Below are 24,996 nucleotides of genomic sequence, written 5' to 3' on the forward strand. Positions count from 1 at the left end.
TCGTGTTAGGGCAACAGGATTTGGAGTCAGTCACAAAGATTATTTCCCGCCCAAAAAGCATTATACACAACAATACCATGATGCATTGACTACTCAAAAGAAAGACATGGCTGAAAGAATGGCACAGATGGAGAATGAAATTAATTCACTTCGAAAGAAGGACACATCTAATAACATAGAAGAACCTGATATTGGTGTCAATAGTGGCCAAGGGAGTTACACAATTTCATAAAATAGTTTTCCCGAGGTAACTAACTTTTCTACATTAGCATAACTTGCTTACGTTAAATTTGTAATAGCTCTCTACATTTGGTCACTTTAAACATTATATCTTATAATTATATTTTATAATTTATGGGGTCTCAAGTTGTAAATTGTTTGTATCATCACCATTACTTTGCTTGGTTGCCCATGGGAAATTGCATAATGTTAAAGGTGATACACTACATGGTAGATCTTTACCTAATGGACATGTTAAAGTTAATGTAGATATTACTCTGGAGCCAAATGTATCCTTGCCTATACCTAATGTTGATGACGACATAATGACAATACGACAAGCAATAGGTACATTTGTGGCATGGCCAATCAATCTTTTACAGGTTGTTGATGCGGTATGTTTGTCAAACCTTATTAATTCATAATTATTTATGAAAATATTTTATCTATCACCTAATTTGATGTTTTAGGATTCTGCTCTATCTAAAAAGAAAAAGATTAATAATGCGAATAAATCTGTTGCACCTAAAAGAAAATGTCAAGGAAAAATGATTGTTCAACATATTCCTCGTAAAGTGATTCACCCCAATCTTCCTCAGTGGTGCAATTACCTCTCTTCATATATGAAATTAAAGCCTACAGAGTCACTTTTCCCAATAGAAATAGAGAAAGACATATTTGGCCTTGATGAACATAAAGAAATCATTAATGCAGAAATTATTGGAGAAATTATTGACTATGCATGGCTTGGTGCAACTACAATTTCTATATATATCGGGTACAATATACTACTTTTTTATAATTGACTTTAATCTTTGATGAGTAGCTTTTATGATTTTACTAACTTTTAATTCTTATATCTTTCTTTTGTCAGGTACCTATATCAAAATTTCATTAAGCCAAATCATAAGGGGTTCTTCTTTTTATCACCCCAAATAACAACACATGAACTACCAATGAAAGAGAGAATGCAAAAAATAGTGAGTATATTTCTTGACAATGGGGTGATTAATAAGTTTGTTCTTGCTTCTATCAATACAGGGTAATACTTTTTTTTCCCTAACTTTATCAATAATGTATTATTTTCAAAGTTAGATGCACAAAATCTAATTTTGTTGATTGATTTCCAATTTTAGCCAACATTGGGTCTTGCTCGGAATCAATCTTAAAATGGAGATAATTTATTATCTTGACCCATTGGCGAAAGACATTAATATGAGGCAAGATTTGAAGAAGTTGTTTGACATGTAAGAATCTTCTTAATGTGATTCACACATATATGAATACTTTTTGTATATTTTTTTTTACTTATATATGCTTCATTTTTATTATTAACAAGGGTTATACAAATCTACCGAGCTCAAAGAGGGTTTATGGTTTCAAAGTCTAAGTTAAGCAATATCAAATGGACAACAATTAAGGTAGATTTAAATTGTTTATTTGAAGATCAAATGTTGTTGTTTTATTTGAAGGTTAATACTAATTGTATTAATGTTTTCTAGTGTCCAAAACAATCAAACGACCATGATTGTGGGTATTACATTTGTCGATATATGAAGGAAATTTTCACATATTATGAAGGAGGGACAATTCCAATAGATGTAAGTTATCTTAATTGTATGTATTATTCATTTGTTGTAGGATTTTGATTGACTATTTTATTTTATTTTTCTTTGTTGTAGTATTTTCCTAGTTGCAGATGTCAACAATTCTCTAACAATCAAATCATTGAAGTCAAGGAAGATTGGTGTTTTTATCTCATTAGTAAATGTTTACAGGTTAGTAGCGAAGGTTAGGAGCAATGTTTTGCCTAAAGTGTTTTGGCCCCACAGTCTAGCAAAAATGTAACATGATGGATGAGTACTGTAAATCTTAGTTTTTTTCTAATTTCTTTCATGTAATATTATACCTTTTAAAAAATATATAAATATCATTAAGTTTTTTGTGTAACTATGTAAGAATTTAAATGCCCTTTCATTTCAGTTTTGCTTGATTTCAAGTTCGAACTCTTCATACAGGCATGTGAGTCAAAGAATAAAATGAACAAAATAAATAAATTATAATAAAAAATAATCAAACCAATAACATCGCTTGTTTTAAAAAATTTTATCTATTGATTAATTGAAAAAGTGTTATCCATTAATAAAAAATAGACAATGTTTGTTTGAACAAGCACTATCTACTAATGCATTGAAACAGTGGTACCTATTGATGAAAAACTGCTCTCATAGATAGCGCTTATTGAGTCAAGTGTTGTCTATGAGAGCTTTGATGGACATCATTTTCTAAAGAAAGCGTTATCTATAAAAAAATACATAGATAACGCTTGTTTAGACAAGCGCTATCTATCAAGTGTCATTAGACAACACTTTTTTACAAGCGTTGTCTATTAATATATACCGCTCCAATAGATAGCACCTAAAAAACGCTATCTATTAAGAAAAAAAACGTTGTCTATTGCTAAATTTGGCGTAGTGTCAAGCACCTTATAGAAACCTGAATATCCTCTCTTTGTTTGTGTATTTGTTTAGTTTTATTCATTATAGCTTATACTGAAATTTTATAAACGATAGCCCATACATTTTGAATGTTAGGATTTGTATTGTTAATAATTATTTTTGTACTGTTACATTGTTTATATACCTTTCCCTGAATGATGACATTAGAGGATACTAAAAAAATTAATTTCTACTTTATCGTTGATTATGTAACAAACATTTATAAACTCACTATAATCTATATATCAATTCTATAAAAGATACATAAAGTATAAACTAGTAGTCATCAAACAATATTGTGCACTAGTCTAAATGTTGTTTCTTTTGGATTTTTTTAAAAAGATTATATCAGACTTATATATCAAATGAATATGAATTTATAAGAGTTAATTTTAAGACAATTTAAAAAAATTGTTTCATTTAGTCTTAAACGAATGGATGAGGCTATACGGTGCTTACTATAAGAAATGAAAAAAACACTTAACAGAATGAGAAAACAAAAACAATAAACAGCTCAAATAAAGCCAATGAGAATATCTATACTTTCAGAAACAGAAGAAAAGTATGAGAAAAAATAAATTGCACTTAAGGACACAAGGAGTAATTCCATAACTAAAGTGATCCTGCTATTCTCAAAAAAGATATAAATGACTCAAAAGTCAGAATACAATTTTCTTCATAAATCTAATGAGGGACTTTTTCTTTTGCGCGGGCTCCTTTTCTAAGTCATTTGATTCACCACATATCACATAGACATACGTGTTCTTGACTACCAAATCCATGATTACAAGTCACAAAAATCTCCACCTTGTCTCCTTATCCTAAATTTGATATTATACCCTCCCAATCTTTATCATTAAATGAAATTACTCTGCCATGGTTGTGCAAATGTAATGTGCAGTTCGTGTAACCAAAGACATTTTAGAAGAAATAATTTTAGGAACCCTTTTTAACCCATATCTATCCATTCACTGTATCAGAAGAAGGAACAAAAACAAATAATAATTTATTTGAATTTATTAAACCTATAAAATTTAAAGAAATATAAAATATAAAAGAATCGGAAGAAGAAAACTTTCTAAGCATTATAAAAAATAAAAAAGATCAAATATAGTTGATAAAAAAAAATAAATAGATTATGAATGAATAGAAAACGAGATAATAAAAAAAAATACTAGAAATAGAAAATGATTTTAAAAAAGAAATATGTGCCGACGTACCAACGACTTTTTGGCACCGAAATAGTTTTGAAGTAGACCTACCTTATGAAGAAAATTTTAATGATAAAATGATCCCAACAAAAGAAAAACCTGTACAAATGAATCAACAAACCCTCGAACATTGTCGACAAGAAATAAATCAAATTATTGAAAAGAGTTTAATTAGAAAAAGCAAATCACCTTGGAGTTGTGCTGCTTTTTACATAAATAATGTAAATGAACGAGAAAGAGGGGAACCCCGAATGGTAATTAATTAGTATTTTTACGGGATATCGAATTTTAAAATTAAAAATTACAGTATATTTATTAAATTAATTTGAAATTATAAAAATATAATTAAATTTAATATAAATTTTATTTTATAAAATTCAATAATAATATTTTAATTGATTTTATAATAAAAATGTATTTAAATTATTTATATATATTTTTAATAAAATGTATTATATATAATTATTTTAAATAATATATTAAGATTTAGATAATTAAAATTAAAAAATCAAATTTAATTTTGAATGAAATATTGAGTAAAAAATGTAGAAAAATATAATAGTTGTTTCTCTAATAATAAAAATGATGGACAATATAGAGATTGTTGAGTAGACTTAATAAAGATACAAACATTAAACGATACAAAAAATGTGAAGAGTAAGCGATATAAAGTTACAAATGATAGATCGTGCATATAAATGTAATGTTTAGTTAGTCAGATAGTACTCAATCTCTTCAGATGTGTCAGTTTGGTACTCACTTTTAAAAATGTGTCAATCGAATCCCAACTTTTGAAAAAATGTCTCAATTAGGTTCCTTTCACTCTTGTAAGTCGTTTTAAATATCGATATCATTAATGGCGTTAATATTTTTTTCTCAAAGGGACCTGATTGAGGCATATTTTCCAAAGTTAGGACCCAATTGACACCTTTGTAAAAGTGGGTATGAAACTGACATATCCAAACAAAAGTGAGTATTATCCGACTAATTACACCTAAATATAAATAGTAGATTCTTTAAAGATACAAATGTTAGACTGCAAACAAAATATAAATAGTAAACAATCAAAACTTACAAAATGTAGACTATGTAGACAAATATAAATAGTACACTATGCAAAAATACAAAGGTTAGACATTGATAGACTCTTCTATTGAAGTCCTTTTTTTACAATTTTTTTGGATTTTGAATTTCAAATTTTAACTTTGCTCCCATATTTCATAGCTTTTAAAATTTAGAATTTAAATTCAAACTTTATTACTATATATTTTGAATTTCAAATTTGACAATATATATATCCTAATTTAGAAAAAAAATATTGAAATCGACATTATTAGTGATTTTTATATCTTTAAAAATTTTAAGAATGTATAATTTTAACTTGTAATGATATACCAATGTCTATGTTATAAAAATTATTTTTTAAATTATTGTTTAAGTTTGTGTAAAATGTCAAAAAATATGTGAAAAATATTTAAAAATATTTAATAGTTCATATTTAAATTTTACAATTATTTATTTATTATTTTACATTATATTTTAATTATTTTTACTATTATTATTATATTAGGACTAATATGTTAATATATTATTATATTATTAAGAACCATAGATCTTTTGTTCCTAAATATTATATTACTTGTTTATTTTCTATATCTTATTTTTAACTTTTATTGTTTTTAATTGTGAATAATAATGTATTTCCATTAAATTTTTTTAATTTATCATTTTTTCATATTTTGATAATATATAAAATACGAACATTTCTTATAAGTTAAAAATATTTGAAAGTTGTTTAGAGACATTATAAGAATCTATTGAAAAACTTACGCTATTTTACAATTTTTTTTAATGTTAAAATTTAAATTTTATTGGTATATTTTTTGTTTAATTAATCAAATAGTACCACTTTCATTCTAAAGTTTCAGTTTGGTAATTGCTTTTAGAGAAAATGTTACTGTATATACTTCGAATTCCAATTTTCACAATATATGAATTTTAATCTTGCAATAATATTGAAATTGAAATAGTTAATTATTTCCATATCTTTAAAAGTTTAAAAAATTTATAATTTATAATTTTTACCTTATATTTTAATTATATTAATATTATTATATTTTATATTTACATTGTTACATATTATTATATTTTATAATATATTATTATATCATGGTCATCAAATTTTTTGAATATCTGAATTCAGTGGCGGATCTTGCCCAATAATATTGAGGGAGCCAAAAAATGTACTCAAAATTTATATTTTTAATTATTGTCACTATACAATAAAACTTAATACATAATTTAATATAACCGTAATTACAAAACAAATCACACATATCTAAAGTATTATTTTTTCATATTCTTGAATTCATCAATAATTAAATAAAAACTAAAATTTTCAGCTATTTCTTTTAATATAAATATGAAAACCTTTCTAAATAATTAATAGAAAATTTCTCATGTAACTCGTTGAACTTTAAGAAAAGGATCTTCTAATTGAACAATATAATCATTAGTATTATGTTTCAGAATATGTAAAAAATTGAATTAGTCTTGTTTTCATTTTCACATGTAGCTTTCCTTTTATCACTTTAAAACAATGAATCTATTATCTTATTCTTCATTAATATTTATCACAACCTAATAAAAGATTGAGAGTTCCTAAAAATGATTAAAATAAAAAAATAAGTTATTACAATCTAATAAAAAAATGAGAATTCCTAAAAAAATCTATGATAATAAAGTCACAATTCAAAATCGGTTATGAAAAAACACATCATACATTACTTTTACTTCTATATTCATAAAAAATAAATATAAGACTCATAAGATAAAAGATAATGCTAACTATTAAACAAATATTCCAGGATGAAGTAAGATATGAGAATTTCTTTTTTTTCTTCAATTATAATAAAATTAAAAGAAAAAAATAATAAGTTTGTATCTAACTTTTTTTTTAAAAGCGAAAAAAAACATGTGAGAATAAGAGATAAATCTCTCAAAAAGATAATAAAAAAGAATGTATCTTAATAAATATTTTTAATTTTTATTATATTTGATTTATGTTTTATCATTTATTATTATTAAATGTTATACTTTATAAAAAATTAAAAAAATACCTAATTTAATAATATTTTTTTTAATATAAATTACATATCATTTAAATTTTTTAAAAAATATTAAAATTTTCTAAATTACATATAATATAAAAAAAATTAAAAAAAATGGGAGGGGGTGCCATGGCCCCTCCCTGCCCCTCAAAACATCCGCCACTGTCTGAATTTATATATTTTTATCAGAAATATTCAAGTATTTATTACAAAAATTAACTTTTTGTATATATTTTTCATTTTAAATGTTAAATTTAATTTTTTTATCATATTCTATTTCTTTTACTGTCCATTACGATTTCAAATTTGAATCCAAAATTTATTAATATTATTATATGTATTATGATTAATTTTTCAAAAACGATATTATTTTCAATGAATTAATTTTGAAATTTATTCTAAAAACACACGGAAGGAATATATTACCTAGTATTATCTACTGCTTGATGTTTACAAAAATCAACTATAAGAAAAGTTCAGTTTCGAAGGACATTAAATGAAAAAAAAAATAGTTTCCAATGTAAATTCAATGTAACGTAATATTATATAAAAATATAAAATGATAATATTACATTAATCCTACATAAATATAAATTTATTCTTAAATTAATATTTAAATTTAATCATAAAAATATATAAAGTTAAGAATACAACCATAATCAGTATTATTAGATCAATCAGTTTTCAAACACGTTAATAGAAGAAGATTTTGGTTTCCAATGCAATATTTTAAAACCATAATTGATATAAAGTTAAGAATACAACCATAATAAGTAATATTAGATCAATCGGTTTTCAAGCATATTAATAGAAGAAGATTTTGCATTTTGTATTAATCATTAGCGATAAATAAAGAAGCATATAACATCTCAAAAAACAACATGATGATATAAAATTTTTATATTTTTTATATACTTAAAATTGATAAATAATATTTTTCGTGAATGTCTTAAACTCTAATTATGTGTTTGATTGATACTTCATGATTCATTGAGTACCACAAATCATGATTGTTGTTGTTCATAATAAATAGTCATAATTCAAAATGAAAAATTCTTGGAAGACGAAAAGTTTTCCATTTATTTTGTATATTTTTTACATTTATATTGAAAGACGTAAGTGTTAATTTATAAAGTTTATTCAATAAGCTACGTTAAAATTTAAGAAGATTTTTGAAAACTGTATAAAGCTCTCTTAAAAAGGTAGGTGGATTTTTAAAATATTTTCCATTTAAAATTTTAATACAATAAATTCATATATAACATTGCAATGAGAAACACAAAAAGTTGTTGGTTTCTAATATTTAATGTTATTTAATGACAAAGACATTCATCTTTGAGAAGCCGTAAAAATATATCTTGGAAGTAGGTTGGAAGAAACTGAAAAGTTCTTTAAGAGGTTGAAAAAATATAGCTTGGAAGTAGTGTTGGAAAAAACTGGAAAATTGTTTTAATTCTTAACATCTTTATATTTTTGGAAGATGAAAAGTAGATTTTGAAAAATATAAATATATTTTTCAGTAAGCTAGGTAAAAAAAACAAAGTCTTAATTTTTAATTTGGTAATTAAATATATTTAAGGTAACTAATTTAAAGAAACTATTAACTGATCAGATTTTAAGAAAAGTGTAATATGTAATGACTATTTTTAAAATAAATTAATAAAATACATAATTTTTCTGTAGAAGAGGAGAAAATATTAATACTTATATAAAAAATATTTGTTAGTTATAAATCTTTCTTGTACTTTGAACTTTTTAAAAGTCTATGTTATCATTAATGAGACAAATTCATGAAGTCAGAACTTTATTTTAATTTTGTTTGTTCAAAAATTTAAAAACTTGGATTATGCCTTTATAATTTGTATTTATTATAAAAATAAAATGTAGTTTATGATTTGCATTTACTTCACTATAAAAATTCTGAAATAGTAAATATTATTTTATCAAATAAGATTTAATATTATATTTTAAAGTATTCACTCTCGATTCTACAAAACATTTCAGTCATGTAATATTCGTAAATTCCACACAAAATCCTAATTAATTTATTATATTACGTTCTTTAATTAGATTTATTTTATAAAAATTAGCTACCATCTCCAAGAAACTTTGTAAAAGTTTCTAAAGTTGTTATTTTATCATATTTACTTCAAAATATTAATTATGAAGGCCACCAATGATGTATATTTTGGGACAATGCCATTAGAACTCAAAACAATATTGTTAGCTTTGCAATTGTATATAATTATATATTAGATTATATACTATTAGAGATTTTGGTCATTCAAAATGACTTTTACTCTATGGGAATGTGAGAAGATTTTTGGACCCCGTATAAAAGTTTTTCAAGAAGGTATGTAGATTTTTTAAAATATTTTCCATTTAAAATTATAATACAATAAATTCAAATATAACATTGTATTGAGACACTAAAAAAGTTGTTGGTTTCTTCATAATTAATGCTAATTTAAATTGATTATAAAAATGTGTTGGAAGAGACAAATTTTTATCTTGAAAGTAGTGTTGAAAGAAACTGGAAATTTGTTTTTATTCTCCTAAACATCTTTTAATTTCTGGAAGATGAAAAGTATTTTTTGAAAAGTATTAAAAGCATATCTAGCAAGCCAAGTAAAAAAAAGTTTTAATTTTTAATTTGGTAAATAAATGTATTTAAAGTAAATAATTTTATTTGCATTTTTTATTAATAAGAAATTATTAATTAATCAGATTCAAAAAACTGTAATATGTAATATTATTTTTAAAACAAAAATTAAAAAAATAACTAATTTTGTCTATAAAAAAGGAGAAACTATTAATATTTATATAAAAATATTTGGTAGTTATCATTATGTATTCTTTTAATTTTAAATTATAAATATTTTTTGTACTCTGAAATTTTTAAGACGTGGGACTGGAATGAGGAAGCAAACAAATATATTTCATTCATGGATTTAACTTATTAAACTTTAATAAATATTTATTGAAGCATGAGCTTTATTTCAATTTTGTTTGTTGAAAAATTTAGAAAATTTAGATTTTACCTCGATTTGCATTTATTTTAAAAATAAATTGTAACTTATGATTTCCATTTACTTCACTATTATAATTCTTAAGCAGTAAATATTATTATATCAAATAACATGAAAATTATATTTGAAAGTATTCACTCTCAAAACTACGAAACATTTCAGTAAATATCGTGTAATATTTTGTAAATTCCACACCAAATCCTAATTAATTTATTGTATTACCATTTTTAGTTTAATTTATTTTAAAAACAATAGTTACTTTCTCTAAAAAACTTTGTAAAGGTTCCTAAAATGTCATCTTATGACAGTTACTGCTCCAAAACATTAATTATGAAGACCACCAATTATGTTTTTTTGGGACATGACACTCTCTTACTATAATAAATGAATGTTGTATATTCCAATACATGTCTGGAAATCTGATCTACACATATGAACCCATATGAGTATCCTTGAAAGAAGATAAGTTGTAAATTGTAGACGTAGGAGCGTTCTTTGAGTGTGAAGAGAGGTACCGGTAATCAAAGCGTGTTAGTGATAATAATATTACCTAGAGCAATCATGATTATCGTCTTGAGAAGTGTTGATAACTCTGGACAATGCAATTACTTTTATCTTGAGAAGTGAAAACCATAATGAAGAGAAATTTAAAAAAATGAAACGCTCCTTGGTTGGCGATTTAGTATTTAATATTGGAATATGAAAACATTTAATAATTAAAACGTGTAGCAGATGATATAGCAGTTTAATCCTCATTATCTCGAGCAGTGCGAAATTTAATGCATTTGAATACTGATTAACACGTTGTCATCATTATCTCGAGCAGTGCAAAATTTAATGCATTTGAATACTGATTGACACGTTGATTTGGAGATAATTCGAACCACTTTTTGGAGGCGTTGGAATATAAAAAGTTTTTTAAACAGTCATTTTAAATTTATTTTTCCATAAAAATTGATCTTAAATTCTTCTGACTATGAAAATGGTGAAAAATATTTTAATTATTTTATAACTTATATTATTTTAATAATAATAATAATTAATAAGTAATAGTTATTGTATTTCACTGACTTTTAAATTTCCAATTTATATGGAATGGTAATTAATGTTAATTAATTCAATTTCTAATTAAAACTAATTTATATTGACTAAAATGAAGTCAAACAAAATCTAATACAAAAAAGGAAAATAAATATAATAAAAGAGAATAAAATATAACTTTTATATTGAGATATATAATAATTGCATACAAAATAAGAGTCCAATTGAAATCTTCTTATATATTGATATATATAAGAAGTTCAAACAAAATTACATACAAAATTTTCAACTTTAATACCAAAAAAATGGATAAAGAACTTTGATATCTCTGCTTGTTCTTTCACTTTCAATTTCAAAAAACAATTCAGGGTGATCCTCTGCAGAGAGTTGATGATCTCCATAGAAAGATCTTAGTTGGTTCCAACCTTGGGTAATCATTCGAGTGTGAATATCCATGTTGTAAGTAACATGGTGAACATTACTTTGGTAATCAACAACAATCCATTTAATAGCAAGGTCCTTCCAACAGCGTATTATGAACACTCGGTCGACGTGTCCAAAGTCCTTAAAAGATTAGCAAGTTAAGAATAAAGAAATAAATAAATATAAATAACAAAAATAAATGAGTTTGAATCAAAAAGTATACCTGGTCTTTCAAAAACATAGAAATGAATCTGCCAACCATTTCTGAAAAAAGTATGGATTGTGGTGTGGCCATGGATTCCATTGCAGGAGAATAGGTTGGTGATGAAGTAAAATTGTAAGAGAAGAAAATGGGTAACAGTAGAAAAATCAGATGTCTGACTTTGAATTGGTAAACATAGGGAATATATATATATAAAAAGAATAGGAGAAATCATAGTTGTTGGAAGTATCCGTACATACTGGACAGTCTGAACTGGTAAAAGTACAGGATAATAAATACGAATTAAAAAATAATACATTAAAAAAAAGAATTATGAAGCGTCGTAAAAATATAAGAAGAATTATTTAATGTAATTTACTAATGTTGATTTTTTTCAGGAAGGGGTATTTAATATTGGAATAGAGTAAAGTTTAATAATTATAACGTGTGGCAGATGATGGAGCAGTTTATTCATCATTATCTCGAGCTGTGCGAAATTTAATGCGTTTGAATACTGATTGACAGGTTGATTTGGAAAAAATTCGAAGCAGTATTTGAAGGGGTTAGAATACAAAACGTTTTGTAAAAGAAATGGTTTTGATGGAGTAAACGGTGATTGGAAAAATGTGAATAACTCTTTGAAAAATGTCCGAATAAAGTCAAAAATTGGGTAAAAATAAAGAGATTTGGTGATACAGTGCATTATTAAAAAATACCATTAACGAAAAAAAATGACACAAACAGAGTTTAAGGTAGAAAAATGAAGAAGATGAAGGGTTTGCTTGTAAAAGGTGGAAAAATACAGATAAATTGGTAAAGAAAAAGGTATTTTGATACAAATTACTTACCAGTTAAGTTGTAAAGCGAAAAAGACTCGTGCATGACTTTGAAATCTTGATTTGAAGCCTGTATCCAGAAGAAAAACAGTTAGATCAAGGTAGATAAACGGAAAAAATAGTTAGATTAACTCTTTTTGGTGTAGAACTTTGAAAAAATATAATGTATGATGAACTCTTTGAAAAATGTCCAAATAAAAACGTAAATCGGGTAACAATAAAGAGATCTGCTGATAGAATGCATTATTAAAAAAATACCATGAACAAAATAAAAATGACACCAAGAGAGTTGAAGGTAGAAAAATGAAGAAGATGAACGGGTTGCTTGTAAAAGGTGGAAAAATACAGATAAATTGGTAAATAAAAAGGTAGATTTTGATACAAATTACTTACCAGTTAAGTTGTACAGCGAAAAAGACTCTTGAATCAGTTTGAAATCTTGATTTGAAGCCTGTAAACAGAAGAAAAATATAAGAAACAGTTAGATCAAAGTACATAAACGCCAAAAATAGTTAGATAATTTTTTTTTATAAACCTGATGTTAAATCTGTCGCAGTGAACCATATTAGACATGTAGCAATCCTAGAAAATACCATCATCGGAAAAAAATAGTTAGATCTGAGAAAATAAAAGAAGAATATTAGTTGTTCGCTTGAGAAAGGTCAAAATGAAAATGAAATCTGCGTAATAAAACCATATGTCTCAGTGAACCATATTAGTTCTGTAGAAAAACGAAACAAATAGTTAGATCTGACAAAATATAAGAAGAAAATGAGTTGTTTGGTTGAGAAAACTCAAAATAAAATCGACTTCTGGGTTTAAACCTGTAAAAAAACGCATAAAAAAGTTAGATCTGACAAAATATAAGAAGAAAAATAGATGTTCGCTTGAGAAAACTCAAAATAAAAACGACTTTTGGGTTTAAACCTGTAAAAAAACGCATGAAAAAGATAGATCTGACAAAAAATAAGAAGAAAATGAGTTGTTCGCTTTAGAAAACTCAAAATAAAATCGATTTCTGTGTTCTTACCTGTAAAAAAGCGCATGAAAAAAGTTAGATCTGACAAAATATAAGAAGAAAATGAGTTGTTCGCTTGAGAAACTCAAAATAAAATCGACTTCTGGGTTCTTACCTGTAAAAAACGCATGAAAAAGTTAGATCTGACAAAATATAAGAAGAAAATGAGATGCTTGCTTGAGAAAAATAAAAATAAATACGACTTCTGGGTTTAAACCTGTAAAAAAACGCATGAAAAAGTTAGATCTGACAAATATAAGAAGAAAAATAGATATCCACAAAAAAATGGACAGATGAACGACAAATCTCAGATGCATGTCTTTGTAAGCGTCAGTTGAAGCCTATAAAGAAAAAAAAATGATGAACAGAAGAAGATGAACAGAACAAAGCTCAGAAAAAAATATAAACCATCTCCATAGTCGTTTTTTTGCGATTTAAAAACAACTCGATGAAAAGAAGAAGATGAACAGAAGAAGATGTTAGAGAAGAAGCTAAGAAAGGCAGAGAAACCATCATGAACGCGGAGAAACAAAGACAGAGAGAAAGAAGTGAGAAGGCGGTGCCAGAGAGAATGAGAAAGAGAGAGAAAGAAGAAAGAAGGCGGTCGCAGAGAGAATGAGAAAGAGAGAGAAAGAATTGAAAAAGAGGAAGGTGAGAAGACTGAGGAAGAGAGAGAAAGAAGTTTTAATTAAAACTTTCGGTTTTCAATTTCTTTTCCATTTTTTTTTCAGACTTCAAAATGCTGAGAGATTGACACATCAGCGTTTTTACCTTTTGTAGATAAAAATTTGAATTGAGAAGTAGGTCAGATATATTATTCAATTGAAAATCTTGCCTTTTGTTAGTTCCCAAATTGTATATAGTATTAGATTACAAACCCTGAAATAATGTTTTAAAATGAATAAGATACCCATTACTAGACAAGCAAGAATTAATACAAAAGATTATATAAGGCAATAATTTTCTCTAAATTTGATATGAAATCGGATACTATCAAATAAAATTAAAAGAAAAGGATAAATATAAAATCGCGTTTGTAGTACGCTTTGGACACTATGAATGGAATGTTATGCTCATGGGATTAAAAAACGCCCCAGCAGAATTTCAAAATATCATGAATAATATTTTAAGTCCCTATAATGAATTCGCTATTGTATATCTAGATGATGTACTTGTTTTCTCATAACCTTGGGACAAACGTATAAAACATCTAATATATTTAAAAGAATAATAAAATAAAATGGGTTAGTTTTATTCGAAAAGAAAATGAATTTAGCACGAACAAAAATAAAATTCTTGGGTCACGAAATTTATAAAGAAAAAATAACCCCTATCGCAAGAAGTATTGAATTTGCTAGTAGATTCCCTAATAAAATAAATGATAAAAACCAATTACAACGATTTTTAGGATGTTTAAATTATGTCTCTGAATTTACCCCTGAAATAAGAATAATTGCAAAACCCCTTTATAATCGTTTAAGAAAGAACCCTAAACAGTGGGAAAATGAACATTCAAGGGCAGTAATAAAAATAAAAGAATTAGTACAAAACCTTCCTTGCTTAAGAATGCATAATCCAGAAGCCTTTATGATAATAGAAACGGACGCATCGAAAATAGGTTTTGGAGGAATCTTAAAACAAAAGTTAAACGACAAGGAACAAATAGTTAAATACCACTCGGGAATATGGAATGATACTCAACAGAAGCAGTGGCGGAACTTGCTCGATATTTATGGGGGTGCCAAAATATACTTAAAATTTATATATTTAATTATGGATCCGTAAGATTATTTAACTTAATAATAATTGAATCAATACTAAAATTTGTAGTTATATTTTGTTTTTAATGTAAATAATCATATCGTCAGCAAAAAAAATTCATCTTCCATATTATTTTGCAGTCTTATTTTGATAATTTTCATTGTAGAAAATTATCTTTTTGATATAGTCGTAGAAACAAGAAGAGTTAAAATAAGACGAGACAGATTAAAAAATCAATGAAATAGATGTAATTGACTTCCTATTTTTGTCAAAGATTGATTTTTTCTATTTTCTTCCTCGTAGCTTCCATTTTATCACTTTTAAATAATTAATTTATTCTTTTATTTCTTCATCAATATACTTATGTTTTAAAAGAAATACTAAAAGATAATTTATCATAATTTAAATAAAAATTGTGATATGTAATTAATAAAAGAAAAATATATGATAATCAAGTCACAATTAAAAACCAGTTATTAAAAAACACTTAGTGCATTGCTTTTTCTTGATATTTATAAAAATAAATATACCAAATGCTCGTGAGATAAAAAATAATATTAATTATTAAACTAATATTTCACTATCAATTGAGAAAAAAAGAATTACTTTTTTCTTCAATAATAGAAGAAAGCATACAAAAATGAGAGCACAAAATAATGAATTTGTGTTCAACTTTATTTTTTTCTTCATAAACAAAAGAAAACAAAACAAGTAAAAGTCTAAAGTGAATACAATATGTGAGAAACTCAAAAAACAGTGAGAGACAAAATAAAAAATATCTTAATAAATTTATTTATTTATTATTAAATTTAATTTTATGTTTTATTATTTATTAACATTAAATGTTATATTTTATAAAATAAATAAAAAGATACCTATTTTAATATTTATCAATTCCTAATATATATTTTTATTATTTAAAAAATTCCAAAACATTAAATTTCTTATTAATAATTTAAAAAATTAAAAACAAAAAAAAATTCATATAATATAAATAAAATAAAAAATAAAAAACGTTGGGGGGGCCACGGCTCCCCCCCGTCCCTTACTAGGTCCGCCGTTGAACAGAAGTATAGTATAGTAAAGAAAGAAATACTTTCAATTTTTTTGTGTATTTCTAAATTCCAAACTGATTTAATAAATAAAACTTTTTTGCTAAGAGTTGATTGTAAATTGGCAAAAGAAATTTTGGAAACAGATGTTACAAATTTGGTTTCTTAACAAATTTTTGCTCGTTGGCAAAGTTTTATCTTGTTTTGATTTTAAAATCAAATTCATAAAAGGAAAAACTAATTTCATTCTTGATTTTTTAAAAAGAGAATTTTTACAGGGAAATGAGCCAAAAGAGTCCCTAGTCTAAAGGTTTTTCCTTAGACAACTTTGCCCCTACCTACAGTAAAAAGACTTTGGAAAAAGGAAATACCTCTACCCTAAATGAAAAGAGAGTTCTCCCTAGCACATTGACAGCCACTGAAAATAAATTTCAAGTATTAGGAACCTTTCCTAATACTAGTAGTATAGAGTCGCCCATGGATTTTTCTTATCAAGGAAACGTGTTCTGCCATTGTAACCCTTGAAAAGGAATGGGAAGAACTTGACCCAACAGTAATAATTAACCACCTGGCCCCTAAATGGGGATTGATTCTAAAAGAAAATATTAAAAAAACAAAAAAAGTTTATCAAATGATTCTTATTGATACCGCTTCTGCTGAGATTTATCCTGAAGTATATAAGAAAGATCCTTTAAAAACCATCTACTCGAAATGACAAATAAATCGAGTTCTGTCTTATAAAGATTGGAATCAAAGTCCTTTAACTGAAAAGAGATTTTCAAGAGTGTTTGACCCCCCTTTTTATAATTATTTTGATTATCAAAATGCCTGGTATTGTGTCGTGTGTGATCCAAATCCCAAGCATTCTTGGTACATCAGTTTCAAGAATCCTCTAAATGAAGAAATACTAGTGTGGTTTCAAGAATGGTTTTGTTGGGCAGGGCCTACAAAGTCTATTTTTCCTCCAGTAATGGTAAAATTCTATGAAGATTTCAAGAAAGCCACTCCGAATATGCCTATTCATGAAAAACTTTTAAATTTTTGTGCTAAAAAGAGTCTAAGCTGGTTGTGTCAGCATATTTATGAATTACATCAGCATAAACCAGCCCCATTCCCAAAAACCTTATGCCTTAAAATGAAGGCTTTTTAGTGGAAGAAATTTCAAGTTCAATATTTGGAAGAAAAATTCAGAACATGGAAAAATAAGTCTCTCAATTTGGCCACTCCTCAAAAGAAAAGTGAAGTGATGTTAAGACTCCGTTTAAAATTAAAAGGAAAATCCAAAGCTGATATAAAGACTTCATTGTTGCAAGCATTATCATCTTTAGATTCCTCTGAAAAAGAAGAAGTTGATGATCATCCTTTTTTCGAAAATGGGGATGATTAGTATGGGATAGATCTTTCTTGAACTAACCCGAATGAATTACCCGAAATAATGGAATTAACAGGAAGAAAATGGATTGGACAACTATGTCATATCCGGAAAGCAACTACAAAAGATAAGGCCATAGCTTCTCGCCATTATGCAAAGATTCCCAGCGTCGATCAATCAAATTGAGGTGACATTAAAGAAAAAGAAAAGAAGAAACGACTCCATTAGAAAAAGATGTCCGACAAAATAAAAGGAAGATGCTCCATTATGAAAAGAAGAAAAGACTCCACTAGAAAAAAGATGCTCGATAAAATACAAGGAAGATGGTCCATGATGAATAATCCTCAATGAAATGTAATTTGAAATCATCAATGAAATGTAATTTTGAAATCCGTCTCCTATAAATACCTTCAAAGAAAATGAAGGAGGGAAACAAAATTTTTCCAAAAAACTTCCCTCATAATCTTTCTTTACCTCCCTCACTTTTTCTCTAGACTCTTTCATGTACTGGCTTTCGAATTTGAAATAAAAGCTTGAAATAATTTTATAAATGAAGAAGCCCTCTTTTTTCACTAACTTGTGCGATATCTACAATAAAAAATTCCTTTGTGAATGTACCCTGAATTTGATTATAGATGGCTTTGGCAAGTGTGGTTTTACCCTATCCTCCTATTCCACATATCCCTATCATACAAACTCCCACGGATTTATCTTTTATAATTTGAATTGCATTTTTTACGTGGGATTGTAATCCAACTAGAAATTTTGTAGCAAACAAGACTGGTAAATTCAGCATCACTCTTTCACGTTCAATTACAATTAAAGTCATCTGTTACCGAAGTTAAATCACAAGCATAAAATATGGTTGATTGAGAGTTGTGATGCTCTGACACGGTGGTTGGACGACGCTTCCCGCTCCCGAAGCGGACACGGAAGCGGAGGCGCAGCGGACACCTGCACGACACGGTGTCGGAAGCTTCTCCATGGATCAGACACGACTAGCTCTGAGACACGCGCTGGGGGACACCTCTGGTTGCTCGGATGCGCGACTGATACGGGATTCTGATAATTTTTTCGCGTATGCGAGGGAAAATGATTCACGTTTTGTTTTGTTCACTTTTTGCCCTTTTCTTTTAATGTTACTAGAATATTTTATTTGATTGCCCTTTTCTTTTAATGTCTCTCGAATATTTTATTTGATTGGTATGATATTTTTCTTCTCTGTTTTTTAGAGAATAAAGGGAAATCTAACAAATTTAAAATAAAAATAGGAAATAAAAAGAATAAAAAATAATCTTTCATACCTTCTATTAAAATAAATCCAAAAAATTTAAAATAAAAAGGGAAATAAAAAATAAAAAATAATCTTTCATACCTTCTATTAAAATAAATCCAAAATATTTAAAATAAAAAGGGAAATAAAAAATAAAAAATAATCTTTCATACCTTCTATTAAAATAAATCCAAAATATTTAAAATAAAAAGGGAAATAAAAAAATAAAAAATAATCTTCCATACATTCTATTAAAATAAACCCAAAAAAATAAAAATAAAAATGGAAATAAAAGGATAAAAAATAATCTTCCATACATTTTATTAAAATAAACCCAAACAAATTAAAATAAAAATGGAATAAAAGGATAAAAAATAATCTTTTATACCTTCTATTAAAATAAATCCAAAAAATTTAAATAAAAATGGAAATAAAAAGATAAAAAATAATCTTCCATACCTTCTATTAAAATAAAATAAAATAAAGATGATAAACAAAAATAAATTATTCCAGATTGGGAGCTCTTGAGTTGAGGATAAATTATTCTATAAATTAGAGTAAAATGAGATGTTATAATCACAGGTAACAAAAACAAAAGAAAGAATCGAGATTGAGAGCGCTTGAGTTGAGATGAAATACAATTAGAAAACTTGTTAGCAATTGCAGAACAAAGGAAAGCTGTTGCTTTGTAGTTGTAGAACGAAGGAAAGTTGTTGCTTTACGGTTGTAGAACCAAGGGAAGAAGAAAGAAAGTCTAGAAAAGGTAACTTTATAAACTTTCTTTTTTATAATTTAAATAAATATCCTTCATAGTTTTTTTTTATGTAAAAATGATTTATCGTAGTTTTTCTTATACAGTGTATATTTGAATATGTGAACAATTTTCTTGTTAATGTTGTTAGTATTTATTAAATAATGTTTTATTGTGTTTTATAATTTATTTATTATATTAAATTTAAAATTATGTAATTTAATTGTATAATTGCTGGAACAATATATCTATTGTTGAAATTTTATAAGATCAAATTAACTAGAATAGAAGAAAAATAACATTTTTTATGTTTTGAAGTTTTTTATTGCTATATTTTTATTATTTAAAACACCTTTATATAATGTTAAGATATAAATTCAAATGAAAAAGACAAGTTTAAAGTAAAATGAAACAAATCTACATAGAGCGAATAACTTTTTTTTATATTTAAATTTATATTTTTTATTTGAATTATATCTTTTTTAATATTTGTCCCATTTAAATTAAAATATTAGTTTTTTATTGTTATAATTAATATTTGTCGAATTTAAATTATATAATTTCTTTTTAGTTTGTGATATTATTATTTTTTATACCTAAATAAATTAATTTAATAGAAAATTTATTTTATTATAGGAAATTAAGATGAGTATACCTAGTCAAGCCATCGAAAAAGAAGATGAAACAAAATCTTTGTGGAGATATGTTACAAAGTTAAGAAAAACTCATAGTCGTGGAAATAATATGATTAAATGTAGTTTGTGTGATTTATCATTCAATGGATCGTATACTCGAGTAAGATCTCATTTGCTAAAATTAACGGGAGTAGGAGTTAGAATTTGTCCAAACATGACTAATGAAGCAGCATTGAAAATAGAAAATTCAAAGAAGAAAAAGGTCTATCTACCATTTGTATCTAATGAAGGAAAGTAGACGAATAACGGTGTTAATCCAAAACATAAAGGTCCTTTAGAAGCTTCTTTCAATATCCAAGCTAGAGATACTCTTGATTATGAAATTGCAAGGATGTTTTATTCTTCAGGACTACCATTTCATCTAGCAAAAAATCCTCACTACAGGAGCACATTTTCTTATGCTGCCAATACTTCTAATCTCAGTGGATATGTACCACCAACATATAATAAATTGAGAGGTCCTTTACTTGCAAAAGAAAGAAGTCACGTAGAAAATCTTCTACAACCCATAAGAGATTCATGGAATGATAAAGGTGTGACAATTGTTTGTGATGGGTGGACTGATCCTCAAAGAAGACCACTTATAAATTTTATGGCTGTCATTGAGAGTGGTCCAATGTTTTTAGGTCAATAGATGGATCTGGTGAGATAAAGGACAAAGATTTTATTGCTAAACACATGAGAGATGTAATTATGGAGGTTGGACCAAAAAATGTGGTACAAATTATAACTGAAAATGCAACTGTATGTAAGGAAGCAGGTATGCTTATAGAAGCAGAATTTCCTTCAATCTACTGGACTCCTTGTGTAGTGCATACATTGAATCTTGCATTGAAAAATATTTGTGCAGCAAAAAATTGTGAAAGAAATAGTGATACTTATAAAGAATGTTTTTGGACCACACAAATTGCTGATGATGCTACATTTATCAAAAAATTTATTGTGGGGCACTCTATGAGATTGTCAATGTTCAATACCTTCAACTCATTCAAGTTGCTTTCTGTTGCTTCTACAAGATTTGCTTCAACCATTATCATGCTCAAAAGGTTTCAACGTTTGAAGAAAGGACTTCAAGAGATGGTTATTAGTGATGATTGGTCTTCTTATAAAGAGGACAATGTGGACAGTGCACAATTTGTGAAAGCAACTTTATTGAATGATAATTGGTGGATGAAGGTTGACTACATACTTGCTTTTACTGCTCCTATTTATGATGTTCTCAGAAAAACAGATACAGATATGGCTACTCTTCACTTGGTATATGAAATGTGGGACTCAATGATTGAAAATGTTAAAAAGATCATATACCAACATGAAAGGAAGACAAAAGTTGAACATTCATCCTTTTTTGAGGTGGTAAATTCAATATTGATTGATCATTGGACTAAAAGTAGCACATCTCTTCATTGCCTTGCTCATTCTTTAAATCCAAGGTAATTATGTAGTTAAATTACTTTATGACTATATTTATTAAAATTTATAATATTATGTTAATATATCTTTATGTCTTTTTTAAAATTGTAGATATTACAGTCCTGAATGGTTAAATGAAGACCCACAAAGACGTGCCCCACATAAAGATTTTGAACCTACTCAAGAAAGGAAAAAATGTTTTAAGAGATATAGAGTTCGCAAACTTTTCAGGTAAATTGGGAGATTTTGCAGATGAGGACTCTTTAAGGGATAGAGGCAAAATGGATGCAAAGTCATGGTGGATTATTCATGGATCTCATGCACCAATACTTCAAAATATAGCTCTTAAGCTACTTGGACAACCATGTTCTTCTTCTTGCTGTGAAAGAAATTAGAGCACCTACTCTTTTATACATTCTTTAAAAAGAAATAAGATGACACCTAAAAGGGCAGAAGATTTAGTATTTGTCTACAGTAATCTTCGTCTTCTTTCAAGAAACTCCTCAAAATACAAGGAAAAGGAAACTAGCTTGTGGGATATTGCTGGAGATGATTTTTCAATGAATGATAATGGAATTCTTAATATTGCTAGCCTATCTCTCGATGAACTAGAATTAGAAGTTATATTTTTTGATGAAGATTAACATATATAAGACTCAAACATTATGATATTTTAAATGTTTTTTTTTATTATGAAATAAAATTATTAGATTTTATAATATGTATATTGCCGTGTCCGTGTCTTATACTTTTTCAATTTGGCCATATCTCCGTATCCGTGTCCATGTCGTGTCTGTATCCGTATCTATATCCGGACATCATAGATTGAGAGAGTGGTGTACCTGTGATTGCTCTCCAGCCGGACATGCCATGCTCCATTTGTTGTGGGGAAAATGTTTGTTGTGCAGTTGCTTTGAAGGCTTTTCCAAAATCACCCTTCTGAAGACGTACATCAGATGGCTGAATTTCGTAGTATACGGGTAGAACATGTCGGCAATAAGTTTGGTGCCATTCAATGATTTGTTGCAGCTGATGAAGACACCAAACAGATTCAGAATAGGTTTTGGTGAAAACAACAATTGTTACCCGACACCGATTCAGAATAGGTTGTTGGATGTGCATTGACTTTACTACATTGTCGTGGTGAAGGAGAGTGGTGAGTCCAACAGAAGTGAGGGCAGAATCAAGATGAGAAACAAATTTTATGCGGATGTCTTCTCCTGTGAAGTTGATGAGCACGTCGTACATCTCTGGGAGTTTGGATGTTGAAGATGCGAATTCCATGGAAAGGATTGATGAGGTAACGAAGTTTTAGAAGAGAAAGCACTAATGCAATACAGTCAGATACATGATCTTTATATACCAATCACAGAACCTTTCTTACTTTAGCCATTTAAAAAGTTGGACCATATGGAAGCGCGTTAAGAGCATCACAGAACCTTTTCTTCCTTAGCATTTAAGAAATTAGACCAACATCCACTATGAATCATAGAAAAGAAAATATTACACTAATAACTATGAAGTTTTCCTAATTAAAATCTGCTTTAGTTTCTAAAAGCATCTCTCTTTTAACTATGACGAGGACCTAAAAATATTAATATCCCACCTATACGTCTTTATTTCTGTCTTTTCTTGTCTCCTATCGTTTTCTTTTCTTAAAGTTTCTAATTGGTTCTGACTATGACATGACAAGACAAAAAAAATTGTATTGAAAATTAAGAGATTATGCAAAGACTTGTTTGGTTTCCTAAGCTAGTATAATTTCTTTAAGCTACCCTTATGTGTGCATAAACAAAGCTTAATGCATGACAAAACACATTATAAGAGAAGACATAATATTTCATTTAGAGTGGTAGGATGTATGTTTTAAGTGAGTATTTTCTCGCTTAATGTGAGTGTGAACGTGTTTAAACGAGAATAAAAGTTTGGTCACTTGGTACAAAGAACAATCACTTAAGCAAACACGTGAAGTATGCCACCTGCAACAAGAATTTGTAAGGGTGGCCAAAAAAATTCAAATTGTTAAGGTACCACACCTAACCAAACTAGACCAAATAAGTAAACAGTGCATATCAAGGCAGCCAAGTATATAGCCTAGGCCGGCTTAGCATAACCTATACCGGTCTTGACCTAAACTTCTAAAGGGACAACCTATACCAACGTAAGCCATCAAGACAAATAGCCGGCCTAGATCGACTACTCCAGCATATCCGCTAAGTTTAGAACCTAGGCCGACCACTCTAATGAACTCAACATAATGGAAACGTCCACATCCAATAAACCTTAAGGGCTTGGGTTTGGGCCCTGGCCCACTCACAAGCCCCACCCAGAGCCCAAGTCAAGGCCCAGCCCATGAAATGGTCAAATGTCATTAATGCTCTATAAATACATGTGGACCCCATCATTTAAAGGTACGCATTCATTAATCACTGATTTGACTCTCGGAGAACTTTGACTTACTTAAGCTTTGGAGATTCTTCTGCAGGTAACCCCTCCTGGGTTCAAGCTGATATGTACCAACCAGAAGGAGGCCAACCGAAGAGATATCGGACTACATGGTAAGGTGACTCTTGTGCCTAACTTATCTTATTTGTTCTCTGCAGGAACAATTGGCGCCCACCGTGGGGCACGAGACGAACACCTTTAGTACCCATTTTTCTCTGAAGATGGTTTTTACCCGCAGCAGAGCTGGAGCTAACAAGCAAGCGGATGCTGGTCCCTCTGGACCTCCCAGCATCACCCCTGATTTGACCGCCATCCTAGACGGCCAAGCAAAGATGCAACAGGAACTCGCAGACCTGAAGAAGCGCAGTGCTGAAGAAATGGAGGCGTTGAGACAAGAGAACTTCCGCCTCAGGCGAAGGATCGAGGTGGATCCCAACCTGAAGGGAAAAGCCAAAGAAACCTCTGAAGCTGTGAAGTCTCCGGCTTTCCAGCCTACAGAGGAAGAAAGTGAATACAATCCCACCCCCCACACCTTCACCACCACCCAACAGACACCCGTTACCTCTACCCATCCCCATCACTTTGCATCCGGTCAACCGGGGCTCACCGCACCCCCAACTCCCGCCCCCACCCTCCCTACCACCCAT

General features: G+C 27.9%; 2 protein-coding genes and 1 pseudogene across 2 annotated transcripts; 2 read left to right on the forward strand and 1 right to left on the reverse strand.

Annotated features, from left to right (window-relative positions):
* The first annotated feature begins 1,175 nt into the window (after positions 1-1,175).
* Positions 1,176-11,542, forward strand: LOC146882314 (uncharacterized). Its single transcript, XM_085667350.1, has 6 exons — positions 1,176-1,261; positions 1,356-1,466; positions 1,559-1,640; positions 1,722-1,820; positions 1,902-1,997; positions 11,477-11,542. Exons 1-6 carry the CDS (start codon positions 1,176-1,178, stop codon positions 11,540-11,542), a joined length of 540 nt encoding a protein of 179 aa, XP_085523476.1.
* On the reverse strand, positions 11,333-24,893 carry LOC114167519 (disease resistance protein ADR2-like). The gene is made up of 7 exons (XM_028052620.2): positions 22,747-24,893; positions 13,600-13,702; positions 13,105-13,151; positions 12,963-13,020; positions 12,582-12,639; positions 11,755-11,795; positions 11,333-11,672 (listed from the first exon to the last, which is right to left on the reverse strand). Exons 1-5 carry the CDS (start codon positions 23,186-23,188, stop codon positions 12,585-12,587), a joined length of 705 nt encoding a protein of 234 aa, XP_027908421.1. The 5' UTR covers positions 23,189-24,893; the 3' UTR covers positions 11,333-11,672; positions 11,755-11,795; positions 12,582-12,584.
* LOC146882315 (uncharacterized) lies at positions 20,442-23,035 on the forward strand (annotated as a pseudogene).
* Positions 24,894-24,996: the final 103 nt, after the last annotated feature.

The sequence above is a fragment of the Vigna unguiculata genome, chromosome 10 (genome assembly GCF_037176805.1).
Source record: "Vigna unguiculata cultivar grain cowpea cultivar isolate G323 ecotype 2 chromosome 10, ASM3717680v1, whole genome shotgun sequence".
NCBI lineage: Eukaryota > Viridiplantae > Streptophyta > Magnoliopsida > Fabales > Fabaceae > Vigna > Vigna unguiculata.

Bases quoted from the DNA above. Each gene is read 5' to 3' on its own strand.
- LOC146882314 (XM_085667350.1), top strand. From the start codon at position 1,176: ATGAAAGAGAGAATGCAAAAAATAGTGAGTATATTTCTTGACAATGGG. The intron at 1,467-1,558 runs GTAAGAATCTTC...ATTATTAACAAG, and splicing joins TTGAAGAAGTTGTTTGACAT to GGTTATACAAATCTACCGAG. The intron at 1,641-1,721 runs GTAGATTTAAAT...AATGTTTTCTAG, and splicing joins TCAAATGGACAACAATTAAG to TGTCCAAAACAATCAAACGA.
- LOC114167519 (XM_028052620.2), bottom strand. From the start codon at position 23,188: ATGGAATTCGCATCTTCAACATCCAAACTCCCAGAGATGTACGACGTG. The intron at 13,703-22,746 runs GTACACCACTCT...CGTTTTTTACAG, and splicing joins CGGCTGGAGAGCAATCACAG to GTAAGAACCCAGAAGTCGAT. The intron at 13,021-13,104 runs GTTTATAAAAAA...TTCTGTTTACAG, and splicing joins TGCGACAGATTTAACATCAG to GCTTCAAATCAAGATTTCAA.